General features: G+C 23.6%; 2 protein-coding genes across 2 annotated transcripts; one reads left to right on the top strand and one right to left on the bottom strand.

Annotated features, from left to right (window-relative positions):
- The first annotated feature begins 1,445 nt into the window (after nt 1-1,445).
- Nucleotides 1,446-6,763, top strand: LOC126895974 (homeobox protein unc-42). The gene is made up of 6 exons (XM_050668336.1): nt 1,446-1,692; nt 2,473-2,615; nt 2,862-2,969; nt 3,596-3,781; nt 4,756-4,870; nt 6,230-6,763. The coding sequence occupies exons 1-6, from the start codon at nt 1,446-1,448 to the stop codon at nt 6,334-6,336; spliced, it is 906 nt and encodes a 301-aa protein (XP_050524293.1). The 3' UTR covers nt 6,337-6,763.
- Nucleotides 6,764-8,410: 1,647 nt separating this feature from the next.
- Nucleotides 8,411-14,536, bottom strand: LOC126895973 (uncharacterized). The gene is made up of 6 exons (XM_050668335.1): nt 14,338-14,536; nt 14,137-14,258; nt 12,903-13,089; nt 9,904-10,195; nt 8,981-9,144; nt 8,411-8,905 (listed from the first exon to the last, which is right to left on the bottom strand). Exons 1-6 carry the CDS (start codon nt 14,372-14,374, stop codon nt 8,736-8,738), a joined length of 972 nt encoding a protein of 323 aa, XP_050524292.1. The 5' UTR covers nt 14,375-14,536; the 3' UTR covers nt 8,411-8,735.
- Between the last annotated feature and the right edge of the window lie 1,167 nt (nt 14,537-15,703).

Here is a 15,703-nt window from a genome sequence, read left to right as displayed (position 1 = left end):
TACATATATTTATATAACCCTATTAATTTGAGTGTCATTTATTATACTTTGAACCTGACAAATAAAGAATTCAAAATATATAAATAATTAATATTAAAAAAAAAAAATGTATAAAATAGACTAAGCCGTTTTTTTTTATTTCGGAAGCTAATATTCGATATCTGAAGTTTAATGAAGTCATTGCATAATTAGGTGGTAAATCCAAACTATGTTTCGACTAAAAGAAATGTAAATTTTATTCTTATTTATAAAAAGCTTATTAAATTAAAGTTAAATTAGCATCCCCTAAGAGTAGACCTTGCAAGTATTTTTAATGTGTGTTCAATATACAGTTAAACAATATAAACAAATTTTACATAAAATAAATAAAATTCACAAACTCCTACAACCCCCTCTAAATTTGCACCTACTTTTCTTTAAACAGAGTATTTTGTACAATACAATTTGAAAAAATTTTAAAATAATTATCTAAAAGGATTTTGAACGTACTAAATTTATTTAATTGGGAAANATATAAATAAATTTTACATAAAATAAATAAAATTCACAAACTCCTACAACCCCCTCTAAATTTGCACCTACTTTTCTTTAAACGGAGTATTTTGTAACGTACTAAATTTATTTAATTGGGAAATTTATGAACAGTTATTTTTAGTTAATATAAAAAAATAGTTAAAAGATATAAAAATTTTAAGGACGATTTGAGTATTAAATATATATATTTTTTTCAATCTAGTTGTAAATTTACGCTACACAATGAATTATCAAATCATATGAAAATACGGGTTAGTTTTGGTATTTAGTTAATATTTGATAGATTTTATTTATTAATTAGTATTTTTGGCAGGGACATAATTAAAAGGGCATAAAATCGATAGATACCCAGAACATAAATAAATATATGGTGAAGGTATAAATTTTATTTTATTTTAAAAGGAATATTGAAAGATGTACTAATTGCATCTCTAGATCAAAATTATCACAATTAACAAAAAAATTATTTTGTTCAAGAAAAGTAAAAAGAATTTACTAATTATCTTTGTCGGATTTTTTGTAATATAAAAATACTTTTGAGTTGTGACAGTTTTGATCTAGGGTTGCTTAGAGCTCCCATACCCCTAGAACAAATTTATAAATTCAACAATGGTGTTGTATTTCATCAAATTTTGTTTTAAATTAAAAATAAATTTATAATAATATTATAAATAAATATATAATTATTTATTCATAATTTATTATAAATCATTACTAATGATAACTAAAAATTTAACGTTATATTACTGATAATAATTTTTAACAAACAAAATTTATTATATTTGTTTTTAAAATCTTTCGTCAGTTAAAATTCAATTCAATTATAATTTGTGTAATTTATGATTTTGTAAAAAATTAGACCAAAAAACACTTGAATTTTCATGAAGATGTGTATCTTTTTAGGTAAGCTCATGATGGATGACTTACGACCTGGGTTGGGTGGCATTCTAGGTCTTATGGATCATGACCACCATCACCACCACTTACACCATCATCATCCAAGTTCGGTCCATGGAGATAAGCAACGTTTATCGAAGGGAGCCAATGACTCATCAAATGATTTAAGCTCGTTGTACGGTTTACCGGTAAACACCACTGGTGATTCTTCTCATCATAATACGCCTTCGCCAGGACGAGGATCTCTAGCCGAGCAATCTTGTACGTGCTAAAAATAAAATAAAATATAATTTTAATAGCTTATTAATATAATTATCAAAAAATAAATAAATTATATTAATTTGTGAATCCATAATTTACAACAAAATTTTTGAAGCAATCGCATTGACAATTCTTTTGAGTTTAATATATTTATAGTAAAAATATATTAATAATAAGATATGAGTATTTGGTTTTCTTCTCCAATTGTGTTACAGTATATTAATATAGTATTTGTCAACCGAGAAGTCATGACACCTTGAGGGGTCCAGAACTAATTATTAAGGGTCAACAAGATATGATATATTTACGATAACGCCAATGGCAGGGGTTGCTAAAAAATTTTAAATCGAATTAGACAGTAATAAGGTTGAGAAAAACTGTTCAACATACTATTAGTTCAAAAATTATTTAATTAAATTTTACATTATTACCAATTAATTTTATGCTTTTGTTTCAATTTTTAGAGAAAAACTTTTTACAAATTAGATTTCTTAATTCATAGCTAAATTAATCTAATTCTTATAAATTCGACTTTAAGTTTAATAATATATAATTTTTTTCATTTGCATTTTAACTAATATTTATTTAATCATTTATAAACAAAGTAAATATAATCTTTTTTTTGTAATTGGAGTGATTGTGCTTATGTTTGTCATTATCATATATTAGTTTCAATCCATAGAATAAACTTTTAAAACTAACAATTAAGATCCAAAAGTAAATGCTTATGTCAATAATAAGATTAAATGTTTAACAAAAAACAATTTTTTTAATAAATAGCTTCAGAAGGAGCTTTTAAAAAATTAAAAACTGAGCCACTTACTTCAGTAGGAAGTATTAGTGCTAGTCATCCTGGGCACACACCAACTACTGCGACGTGTCCAACTCCTGCAAGACGGAGACATCGTACTACTTTTACTCAGGTATGCGTAAATAATATACTTAAATAAAAAACAAGGTAACATAGAAAAAAAATTTCAGCAAATTTAGATCCTGAACAATACAAGAGACATTTTTTCAATTAGACCATCTGAAAATTTTACTTGATTTTCTAACTTTCAAATCAATTAAATAATTAATAAAATAATTTAACGGATTAAATTTGTTTAAGTAAACAATATAAATGAATAGGATTTAAAAAATTAATTTTATTTTGTATGATTACACAGGAACAACTCGCTGAGCTGGAAGCTGCTTTTGCAAAATCCCATTACCCAGATATTTATTGTAGAGAGGAATTGGCTAGAAGCACAAAGCTTAATGAAGCTAGAATACAAGTATGATCATCAAATTATTATATATGAATACATTTTAAGTACCTATAATATAATTTCTATTATCGTAATTGGAAATTATTTCATAATAAACTCTATTTTTCGGGAAATTTCAAAAATAATTATAATTTATAGTACCTATTTAATATTGTTCAACTTAAAATTAATTATGACTAATTTGATCTTCTCCGATCGCGCGTTTCGATTTTAAGTTATAGTAATAGTTTTTTCTGTTGTTTTACCAGTAATTCAAATAATAGTGCCCTTTAATACTAGTTGTAAGAAAATTCTCTTAGTCGGGTTTTCACGGTTCTTTGTATAGAGGAAAGAACAAAGCACAGTTATTCTTTCTAAGTTGAATGCATCAAGAGGGTTGGCTGGTGAGTCATCTAGACCGCCCTCGTTCATTGTGCATAGAATCATCACACACAAGGACTGCTATAATTTAATTTATTGCCCAAAATGTATTTCCATGTACATAAAGGGATAGTTTCTCCCTGTAGAGTTTTAAAAGGCTATACATACTCTCGAATATTTTATACGTATATCAAACATAGTGATAAAATGAGTTTGTAATGATTTGAAAAGGGGAAACTGTTTTAACATTGGACAATGACGATGAATTTTAGGTATGGTTTCAAAACCGAAGGGCTAAGTACAGAAAACAAGAAAAGCAACTGCAAAAGGCTTTGGCTCCGCCCTCAATGCTTCCGGGATGTAACGGGGCCGCCATGATGAGAAACATCTATCCTACCGCCTCTAGAACATACCAAACTTATCCGCATCCCAACAGCATGAATAGATACCACCCTCAGGTAACGACAATAGTATTTTGTTTCGTTGTTTTAAAAAGTATAAATATATTACGAAACGCGGTAAACATAATACTCTCAATTATTTTGCGAGTATGTAAACTTTTTTTATCAAAAAAATATTTCGTTCATGTCGTCCTAATGATATTTAATACCACTGATACTATAACTTGTAAATAAGATTATACCCATAGTGGAATTATTGATTTCTTATTATGTAAAACTTGAATATGATTACTCATATATCACTTGAAAAAAATTGTATGAAATATATATGGGCGAAATTTTTGTTGAAATATATATTTTATATTTATAATAAAAAGCTTATATTTTTTAGTAAAAAAATTTGTAGTTATAACAATATTAATGAAAAAGTTATTTTAGTCAATAAGAAACCTATTTTTAGGAAAATGTAAAATTTTAAAAATTAATACTTTTGATTATGAATATTTTTATTCTTTTAAATAAAAAACGAATTATTTTAAATACATTTTTTTTTCTGGTCGAAATTTTATTTTTTATTTATTTAAAGTGAAATTTATTGTTTAATAATATTTCAAACACGAATGTAATTATATTGTAGAACAAAATTAATAAATTTATCAGTAAATAAGTTACTTAATTACATCATAGAAGAAAATTTTAAATATATGTTAAGGATTTATTGATAAACTAACCTACATTTTATTTACAGTATTCTTTTGAATTATTATCATTTGATAATATTTGAATACTTTACTAATTAAAAGTTATTTTTAATTGCAGTTAAAAATATGCATATTATGATACACAGATTACTATATTATATTACACAATAAACAAGAAAACTATTTATTTAAACTTAATAATAATAAATACTTTTTTGTTTATTTAATTTTAGTAAAACATTATTTATGTAAAAAAATGTTATCCCTTTAATTATAAAAGGTTATGAAACTAAATAAATAAAAATTACTGAAAATTAATTTTATTTTTAGATGTCGTCTAGTTCTTACATGTCATCTGCTGTAATGAATCAGCCGTTTACAGTTACTAGCCATCATACTAATCATGGTGCATCTTCTAGTCAATCTTCATTAACCACATCATCAGGTAATTAATACATACCAATACGTTATCAAGTATAGGTTATGTTGATAGTATGTTAAATTATACTAATTCACCTTAGACGTCACTGCATAGATACAACCAAGGCCATCCCAATTTAAAGCGTGAGGAATGGCACATTCCCCTTGTCAATATTTTGCTATTTTAACCGCTAATGTTCAATGTATAAGGTGCTTCAAAAAAATATTTAATAGATCACATAATTAAAAAATAATTATTTAATCAGTAATGTAATATTTTCATCCTTTCCCATATTTTTTACTTCGACCCGACTCTGGGTACAATATATTCTACTTACATATAATACAATAACATCATTTAATTATTTTAAAAGTGGCAAACGTATTTTTTAAAAATAACATAAAAATTTTAACTTACTACGCTTGTGATTTCAATATTACTATGAACAATTTTATATATACAGAGTAATCCAAATTTAATAAGACGCTAATATTCTCAGAAACTTCTGAGAATTTAAAATTTTAATATTGAGAAAATATATTATGTTCGAAAACTATATTAATAAATAGTTAAATAATTTTTTTCCATTCCTACAGGAATAAAAAATCCTTAACTATAATTTTCTTTAAACAAGAATTCCTATTTTTAACATGATGAATATGATAAGAAAAATAATTCTGTTCTCATATTTTTTTTTATCTATAATAAATAGTAATAATAATAATAATTTTAATATGTTCATTTTGCAACTTTACAATTTGTTAAAAATGGACATTCATAATACAAAATATTTAACTTTTTACTGGTACATCGTAAAACGTGGTAACATCGTTCGTTATCTATTTGTATATTGCCAGATGTATATTCGAATAGTATATGATAGTGCAAAAAATACTAATTCTAATATAATTCTATAAACACATATGATTAATTTTATTTCTCATAAAATTGATTTCTGTGAACATCTAATGAAATGAACAGCACGTAGTTTTCGAGGAGGCAAATTCACACTCAGATCCTTCACAAATGTCGTCACTGGTACAATATGTTATCTTATGTTATAATTCTACACATTTAATCAACAGCGAATTTAATATTTTAGTACCATAGGCTAAATGAGGCCATTGACTTTAGACCCATTTGGAGGTTAAGAATCGTAAATTTTGTTCAGCTCCTCAAAAACGACGAGTTGCATGTAAATTTATGTAGAAATATTTGTAATTTGTTTAAAAACAACACTACATAATAATCAAAAAAGTTTTACTTTTTAAAATTGGAATTATTTATTTCAGAACGTTGCTCATTTTTATAGAAATTTTATGTGTCACTCAAATGTTCCACGATTTTAAACTGAAATAAACTTATAAAATGTCCTTATTTTAGGTATGATGCCTGAAGAAGAATGGTACAATAAGAGTTTGTCAGCTTTACGAATGAACTCAAGCCACCACGCTAATCTAACTACACCAATGTTGCAATATCAGACATAGTTGTTGTGACTGTGATAATTATTTTTACTTTATCATAATGATTACTGAATAATTTATATTGTATCACGGGTTATACATACTATACTTAAAAAAAATCCTATTTCATGTTTTTATCGTGTACTATTTATAACAATTTTTATAATATTACCCGTTTTGTCAATCCACGCATAGGTAAACTTTGTAGTATGGTTGTACCCGATAATGTTTTAAGTTGCCTTATTGTCGAAAATATTGTATGATACGTTTTGTTTTCTGATTTGATTCATTTATTTATTTATTTGTTTGTTTGAACTTTTCAATGTCTAAAAAAATATTTGTACACTTCCTTCAATTTTTTCGATTCATTATATTGCTAAACTTGTATTTAGAAAGTAAATTTTAAAGAAAATTTGTAAATATAAAAACTTTTACTAAAATGTATAAATTTTATATTATGAATTAAAATTTATAAAACTCGCAAGACTTCATTTAAAAGGTTAATAAAGTTGACGTATCGCGAGTTTTGAGATAAGTTTAGAAACATTAATAATTAATTCGAGATCTACTTAATTTCAAAAAATGTAATGATTTCAATCAGAGTCTTTAAAAATACTTTAAGAGTAAAAATTCGAAACTAATTCTATTAAAAATAAGGAGTTATAGATATTCAATTTTATAGACATGAAGACTCGGTCATGACCAAAAATATTACAATTGCTGTGCCAAGAATTTATGAGAAAATATTATTAATTTCATATTTCTACTTACGTCTACATTCGAACCGTAGAAAAGGTGTGAGAGTGAAAATAAGTACTAGGAATTTATGAGATATTATTTCCTGCAAACATTAATTGGCGTCTTATGTTGATAGTGTCTATCCGTCACTGATTTTTAAATATCAGTTGCTACTATGTTACTATTTAATTGTTTTCCGCTAAGAATTATATCGCTAATCGCTATTAGGCTTAGATTATTATTAGGTTGTTTACCATGTTGCTTTAATTTTCAAATGAAATACGTTAATTTACATTATTCTAGTGACAATAGTGATTTGAAGAAGTCGCTATTGTCGGTACTCGAATGACTACAAAATTTATGTTAAGATAGACTTGTTCAACTTTAGTAGCAGGCAGCAATATGTTATGTGTTATGGCGTATAATAAAACAAAATATGTGATTATTACTTGTATAAAATATTAAATGTTTCATATACTGTTTTAACCGTTTTGTTAAAAAATTGTATAAGATAATTTCTTGTGTTAAAATTTAAATGCTATTACAAGTATGCAAAAAAAAAATTTTTTTAACGTTTTGTTCATACAAACCACATTTAAAAAATTTAGTTTCAAAAGTTTCAAAGAACCCTTGTTTTTTCAGTTTATTTTTTGATTGGTTTAATCTTTCAAATGACTCTTTTGTGGTATTAAAATAATAACAGACAAGACCAGGAAATTCCATATTTCTAAAACTAGTAGTAATTATTGGTGTTTTTGTTTAAAACTATTTTCAAAAAAGAATTTAATGAAGTCAAACAGTGTTATATACAGGGGAAAGCTACAAGTACTAAGACCCCATTGGTTGCACCAACCCAACATTTTTGATAAAAAATGTAATTGGGTACACCAATTAAGTCAAATGTAATAAAGTACATAATGAATTCGATGAATTTGACGATTCAAAATTCAATTCGTTTTGTAATTATAAAAAAGCCTTATAAATATTTTAAAATATTATTATAATTATTTATTTATTTTAAAAAAAATTGATTTTAGTGAACAATATATTCATAATAAATAATTAAATAGTAATTAAAATAGTTTTAGATGTATAACTAAATTAAACCGCAGTAAGTGAACGGATAGGTGACCATACGTCCGGTTCTACAATGGCGAAAAAAAAAGCGTTATGTTCCCAGTACAGAAGGCAACGGGAAACCAAAGCACTTAAATCTCCCCAGGGTATACCAATCTAATTGGTATTAATGAACCTAATGGTTGAAAAAAGAAAACTAAGTTATTAGATTAATGACAAAGTTAATATTTAAAAAAATCTCAAAATTTTAATATAATAAATAAACTCACTGACTATTAAAAAATTCAAAATAACTGAAATTTTTATATGAAAATAATATTTCTTCAGTTTTGATATAAATTTATAAATATGAGACCATATAATTTTAGTATTTAAAATGGATATAATTAATTTAATTTCATTATCACAATTATACAACAGCAATTTTGAATGTGTTACAAGTAAAATAATACAAGTTCAACTTGTTTAAGTCTTGACAGGTTATTATAATCATTACATATTTTTTTAAATCACAGTAGCTATATTTTAAGTAAAAAAATAGTTATCTTAAAAAAAATTAAACATGATCATGCATGATTAGTCAAATAAAATAAAATAATTTATAAAAATTACAAAAAATTTGTTTTAACTTTAATAAATAACTTTTCTCTCGAAAACAACTTAATTCCTAACTGTAATTTGTCTAACTCTTGTTCTAATCGCCTACGTTTTTCTTTTATTTTGAATGAATCTGAACTAAGTGGTAACATATTTAACTCCATAATTAATCGATTATAATCTAAAGAATAAAATATTTATTTTAAACAAATTTATTTATTTAGTCATTAATGTCATAAACAAAAAAATAATATACTTTTTTGTAAATCAGCCAAGTGTTCCAAACGTTCAGTTTTAGGTAGTAGCATATGACCAGGGGGACAATTTGGATCATCCAAACCCAACTTATGTCTGATATCTTTTTTTTTTTGTTCTTCCCTATCATTTTTTTCTTTTAAAGCTTTCCTTTGCTTAAGATATCTGTTAAAATAAAAAATAAATATTTAGTATAGTATTCTATTTATGATTAAAATACACTATGAAACGTTATGCTAATGTTAACTTAGTTGCTACAAAATGAACATTTTTATAAACTCTTCAAAGAAACTTATACATATTTTTTAAAATAATATTTTTAAAATTGACTAAAAAACTAGTATAGGTATAAAATATATATATACATATAAGATAGGATATTATCCTATACCTGTATTGAGAGGTATAGATATACATTATTTATGTAGAGGACATGTGATTTCATCAAACACCCCGCAACATTTTTATTTGTTTACCAATTGGGATTTTGGAAACAGATAGAGGGTAAACATCTAAAACACTTCTTTATTCACCCTACACACTAAGAAGGCTATGTATTAATTAAGGGAGCAGTTTGTACACATAAACTTCCAATTCATTTTTTAAATGTTATTTGTTTATATCAAAAAAACATTGTAATAGGAAAATATAAACCTCCAACCTCTCCTTACCTAGTCTAAATACATAGTAGTTTTAATTTATATATCAAAATTCCAGCCAAAATCATAAAATCCACTGTTTTTTCAGAATTTTGGCAAACATAGAGTATAAAAAAAACTTATATAGATCAGGGTAACAGCTAGAAGTTATTGTAAAATACTATATAAAAATTTAGGTCATATTTGTAATCTACTACTAAGCTATGCATAATTACGGTTGATACGGTTCGCAGTTATTAAGTATAAAAATTTATAAATTTTTTACTTGGGTATTTTTCCAATTTGATGAAGTCCAATATTTTCTTGACCACATTTATGTTGAATTGGTTCTTGTTTACTTTTAATAACTTTACTTTGTTGTTTCGTTATCAAGTTTTTAATAGAAGCAGCATCATTTAAAATTTCTTCATTTTCTATAACTTCTGTTTGAATAGCAATTGTATTTACAAGTTTATTCTTAGCTAATTTCAAATAACTATTGCGGTTAACACTTGGATACCTAACGGTACCATCCTTCAAGACCAACTCTTCACTAAATGGAAAAACAGTTTGTACAGCTTCCAAAAAAAAAAAAAAAAAAAAATAATAATAATAATATTATAAGATTAAAGATATAATTATTATTATTTATACTGAATACATCATTTTTGTTATAATATCAGTCAAAATATATGTATATTTTGTTAATTAAGCAAGAAATATTAATAAAATTTCTATGCTGACTATGAATCTAATGTAAAATAAAAATTATCAATTTTCTACTGATATTTTACAAAAGTTTCCATTGAGAATACATTTTTAAATAGATCATTTTAGAACGTAATAAAACTTAAAAAGATTATTCAAACTATTGATAAAAAAAAATCTTAACAGATGTCTGCCAATTATCAGTAAAACATAACACACTAAACATTTGCAAAGAATCTATATAAAATAATTTTCATAGTGTATCCCCCCTTTCCACATATTTATAATATTATTAAGTTTAATTGTATAGTGAAATTTATGATAATATGGTGACGTATTTTACTGATTTTATAAATAAATATACAAGGTTTTTTATATATTGTTAATCATTAAATTATTTCTAAAATAATAATTTTGGTAGTCAAAAATAAGCCACAGAAAAAAAAATGTGCGAAAATTTTGTTGCAAAAAAAAAGTACAGAAATAAAATTTATAATATAAAAAACCACAAATTTAACATAGAATTAGAACTAAGTTATATTAAAAATGTTCAAAGATGTCTAAAATGAGGTCCATAAATTATGCATTGACTTAAAAAACGTTATTAATAATGTTAAAATTAATAATTATGCTGTGTATATACTCATATTTATTTTTAATTGTTTAATTAAGCTAGCATAACTTGGTTTTTGGATTAACACCTTTATTGTAAATAAAATAAATAAGATTTAGTAAATTTATTAGAAACAATTCGTATTAGATAATTTACTATTATTTTAATTGTGTTTATAATAACTATTAACTAAATTATAACATTATATAAGAAGTGTTGAATTTTGTATAAAAACTATTATTATTTTTATTGAAAACATATAAAAGTTTTAAATGATAAATTAATAATAATTATACTATTTTTAACTTTTATCATTTCACCTTGCTATTAATTTATCCATTTTAGGTTCAATGCGAAACTTGGACAGTATTGGTTTTACCATAATATGTTATTTTTATTATAACCTTTCTTTTTTATCGTTTATTTGTAAAAAAAATTTGTTGATCTCTACCACTTAAGTTATAAAAAACCCAGCACAGTGAGAACATGGCACAATTGGGTCAAGTATAAAGATAGAAAAATATAAAGATAGATTTTAATCACTGTCAAGATATTAGACAGTAATTAAAATTACTATCATAAAAAACGGTTTGATGTAAATCTATAGATAGTGTTTAATATTAAGAAATTGGTCGATTAATCCAGAAACTACATAAAAAAAATGAAGTATGTCGAATGAATGAGATATAAATAGGTTTTCACTATGAAAACAAACTTAAGTCTGACATTTTTCTTTTTCATAAGTAAACAAGTTATTCACAAGTATATTACATAAGGTTTAATTTAATATATATATATAAGTGTCAGTATTTCCGGAACACTTTCAAAAGTTATGTTGAAAGAGTTCTACTTTCTATATGCATGTCTAAGTTTTGAACACCCCTGTATAAAGGGTATTGGTCTGATTTAAAAAAAAGTATGTCGAATGAAAAAGGTATATAAATATTATTTCTTATAAAAAAAATTGTATTGATCCATACATTTTTCAAAAAGTTATTTCATTTAAAAGTTAAAAATGTAAAATATAAAATTGAAAATTTTAACACTAATAGCATACTGTAGCCATTTTTATCGTGAAGACAAAATTAAGTCCGAAATTTTTTTTTTTTCATAATAAAGTGTATTACATAAACTTTAATTTAAGGTATATATATAAGTGTCAGTATAACACTTTCAAAAGTTAATTTTTATGAAAAAGTTAACATTTTGAATCCTCCTCTGTGGGCAGGCAGTCAATGATCAGATTTAAAAAAAAAATATTTCAAATGATAGGTAAAGACATCATGCATCTGTAAAAAATTATATTGATTTGGTCATTTTTGAAAAATTTATAGCAGGTTTAAGTAAAAAAAATTTCAAAAATTAGTGAATCTTAAATTTGTAATTTTTTTGGAGATTTCTCCCATTTACGGGGAACGAGGGAAATTTTCTCAATTTTTGAAGGGTAATGTCATCGACTAGATACAATTTTTGATCTTTTGACTTATCATTGAAAAATTAGAAAAAGTGGTAACAGATACAAAAAAAAAAACATCATAGTAAAATTAATACTTTTTCAGCTTCGTATCAAACCTAATAAATAAATATCTATAATAACAATATCTATAGTAAAATTGTAGTTGACATTACAGTTAAAAAAAAAAATTTAAGACAAATAAAAATATTTTATGTATAAAATGTTTTTTATTTAGTTGATTATTTTAATTTTAGCATTAATCAAAAATATAATTACTAAGGTGAATCCTAACTCAAACTAGTTAACTTTTAAGAATTTTAAATTCAATGATGAAAACAGTAAATATAAATAATTTATAAGCTCTTAGAGATGTTAGCAATGATTGAATTGAAAAAACTATAATCAAGAAAATATTTAAATACTTAAAAATGTTTATAAAATGAATGTGTTATGATTTTTGATTAAAAAAATTATGTTGAACATATTAAAATACAATTAGTGAAATTACCTTGGTCTTTAAACGCTAATGATAGTTTGTTACTATTTATACCGATTTTATTTTGTAATTTTTTTGTTTGGTCAATTGCTAAACGTATTGATTGAATAGTAGCTTCAATTTTTTCCAAATCTAAGCTTTTAACAGAATTTTTCTTATCATTATTACCTTGGTTGATTTTGTTTTTCAATTTGAATTCCTATTAATATTAAAATACTTTAGCAAAGAATTTTAACAACAATTACATAAAATAATTCTATAAAAATTTAAATGATATGTAGCTGAATTTCAAAATTTTAACATGCATAAGAAAATAAATAAATATGGTTACTAAGTAACAGATAAACAAGATTAGAAGATATATTAATTATATTTATAATAGTTTATTTCATTAGTTTAACTTTATTTCATAGCCTAAATAATTTAACAATATTTTTAAAACACTTTTATGAATAAATTATTAAAATTTTTGAGCAAAAATAAATAAAGGTAATATTTATAAACAATTTTTACTCAAAAAAAAAAAGCCAATCAATAAATACTATGTTAATAGTGTTAATTATTTTTTGATAAATTTTTAGGTTTTCTACAAGTTCTTAGTTTTTAAATTTCCTAGAGAATTAAAAAAAAAATTTAAGTATTTAATTAATTAAGAAGAAAATAATAACAAAATTATTAATATAATAAATTGTTAATTAAAGATAAAAGACATTTATTATTCAAGTACATAAATGTAAATGAATATTTTCCATATAAATGCCATATTATATTATTAATTAATTTTTTTTAATAACACAGAAATTTAGAATCAAAATAAACAGGACAATATTTAAGTAGTTTTTCAATAAGAGGTAAACAAAATAATCATTTTTTTTTAAACAATCAGCACAAAAAAAATATTACTTATTTTGGTTGAAAACATAGAAAAAAATTGTCAGAGGAACAAATGACAAATATAATGAAAAAACATAAATAAAAAAATAAAAAAAAACTTTTTATATCAACTTAATTTACTTATCTGTTTTAAAATTAGTTCTGAAACCGTTTTAATTATGTGTCTATTTCTTAAACTGTACATAATATAAATACTAGATAGGCTAATAACCTTGTAGTTAGAAACCTTTAAACTATTAATAATAAAATATAAATAAATATTATTTTTTGATAAAAAAGTTAACATAAGTTAAAGTTAACTTAAATTAACAAAAGTTAACAAATTAAAAAATTTAGTTTCTAAATAAATTACCTGCATATGTGAACAACATGGTCTTTGAGGTTGAATTTTAGCAGCATGAACGGTTTTAGAAAGTTTTTTAACATGTTTACGGTTTTCGAGTATAAAGTTCTTGGTTGGTTTGGAAGCTACTCCTAAAAATTGTTTTGTAAAATTTATATAAATAATATATCATCAATAAACATGTATATCAACATTATCATAAAATCTTACTGTATTCTACAGGAAAAAAATCTCTTATAGAACACATAATCTTATAAATAATACATAAAAAAAAAATCAAATAATAATTTCACAGTAATTTAAATGGGATTGTGTAATAACAGAAACAATTTTTGCTTAAACATAAAAACACTTAGATTATGTAATTTGCTATGATTTTATATATTTTTATATGTCTAAATCCGTTATAAAATATAGATTATTTGAAAACAAGTACAATTCGGTAATTTACCTACCTAATCCTGTTATCACATAAGCAAAAAAAAAAACCAAAGAGTATAACATTTTTAAAATTTTAAACATTTACAAATGATATTATATTGTGTAATAATAGAAGTATAGATCGCGCTAATATAAGCTCAAAATATAGTTTTGTCTATTGAAGATTCTCCATTATTTAAAAAAAGTCTTAATTAGTACGTTTTTAATTTATCATAAATTAATTATGATAGGTCTATTCCTATTGAAAATGTATAACTCGTTTAATCACTAAAGTATTTTTTTTTTTGAAGTTATATTTTTTTTTCTTTAAATAAAGTTTAATGGAGTATTGACTTTACTATAGATTAACTTGAACCTTATTCAATTATTTAGACATTTACTTTTTGTTAGTTATGAATAAGTATGATTTTTCTGCATATTTTAGAGTTAAATGATTTTCCTTCTTAGATTATTTACTATGATATTCAAGCAAGTAAAAATCTTTTATTAGTGAGAAAAATTTCAGAAAATTTCTTACAAATACAAAAACAAATATGATATACAACTATTTAAGTTTTGGGTGATTTTATTGTTAGGTTTTTTATACTAACAGATGAGTCAATATTAAAACAAATATTTACCAAATAATACATATATTTTAAGAAAATCGTCTTATTTTTTTTATAAAAGCTTTTGCCTTATTTTCGTAATGGTATTATATGACTAAACTGAATGATAATGTAATTTTATTAAATATAATACTTTCTGTTTAAATGGTAAATATGCTTTGCAAGAAAAATAATTAATTTTAATTTATATAATTCTAAGAGTCTTTAAGAGATACACAGAGTCAGCTTTAATATATACTGTAAATATCCCTAAATTGTCGACCTATTGACGAAACCGAAAACTATTCTTGAGTTTAACAAACACATATACTTTTACGATCTTTTTTATTACACCACTTCCCCTAAGACCTACCCCTAATTTACGACAATATTGTTTAGTACCATCGTACTGACGTTTATAGCCCGCATTGTACACGTAAGAACAGAGGGGTGCTTCCCAAAAATATCATCGGGTTTGTTTAAACCAGATGGTGTATGACTCTTGTAGTTTTGTTTGTTTAATCGCTAGTCAAAATTATCAAAAGCCA

The sequence above is a fragment of the Daktulosphaira vitifoliae genome, unplaced genomic scaffold, assembly GCF_025091365.1.
Source record: "Daktulosphaira vitifoliae isolate Bord-2020 unplaced genomic scaffold, ASM2509136v1 Scaffold_1, whole genome shotgun sequence".
Taxonomy (NCBI): Eukaryota; Metazoa; Arthropoda; class Insecta; order Hemiptera; family Phylloxeridae; genus Daktulosphaira; species Daktulosphaira vitifoliae.
The sequence above is the reverse complement of the archived record's forward strand: the minus strand, read 5'-3'. Positions and strand labels throughout refer to the sequence as shown.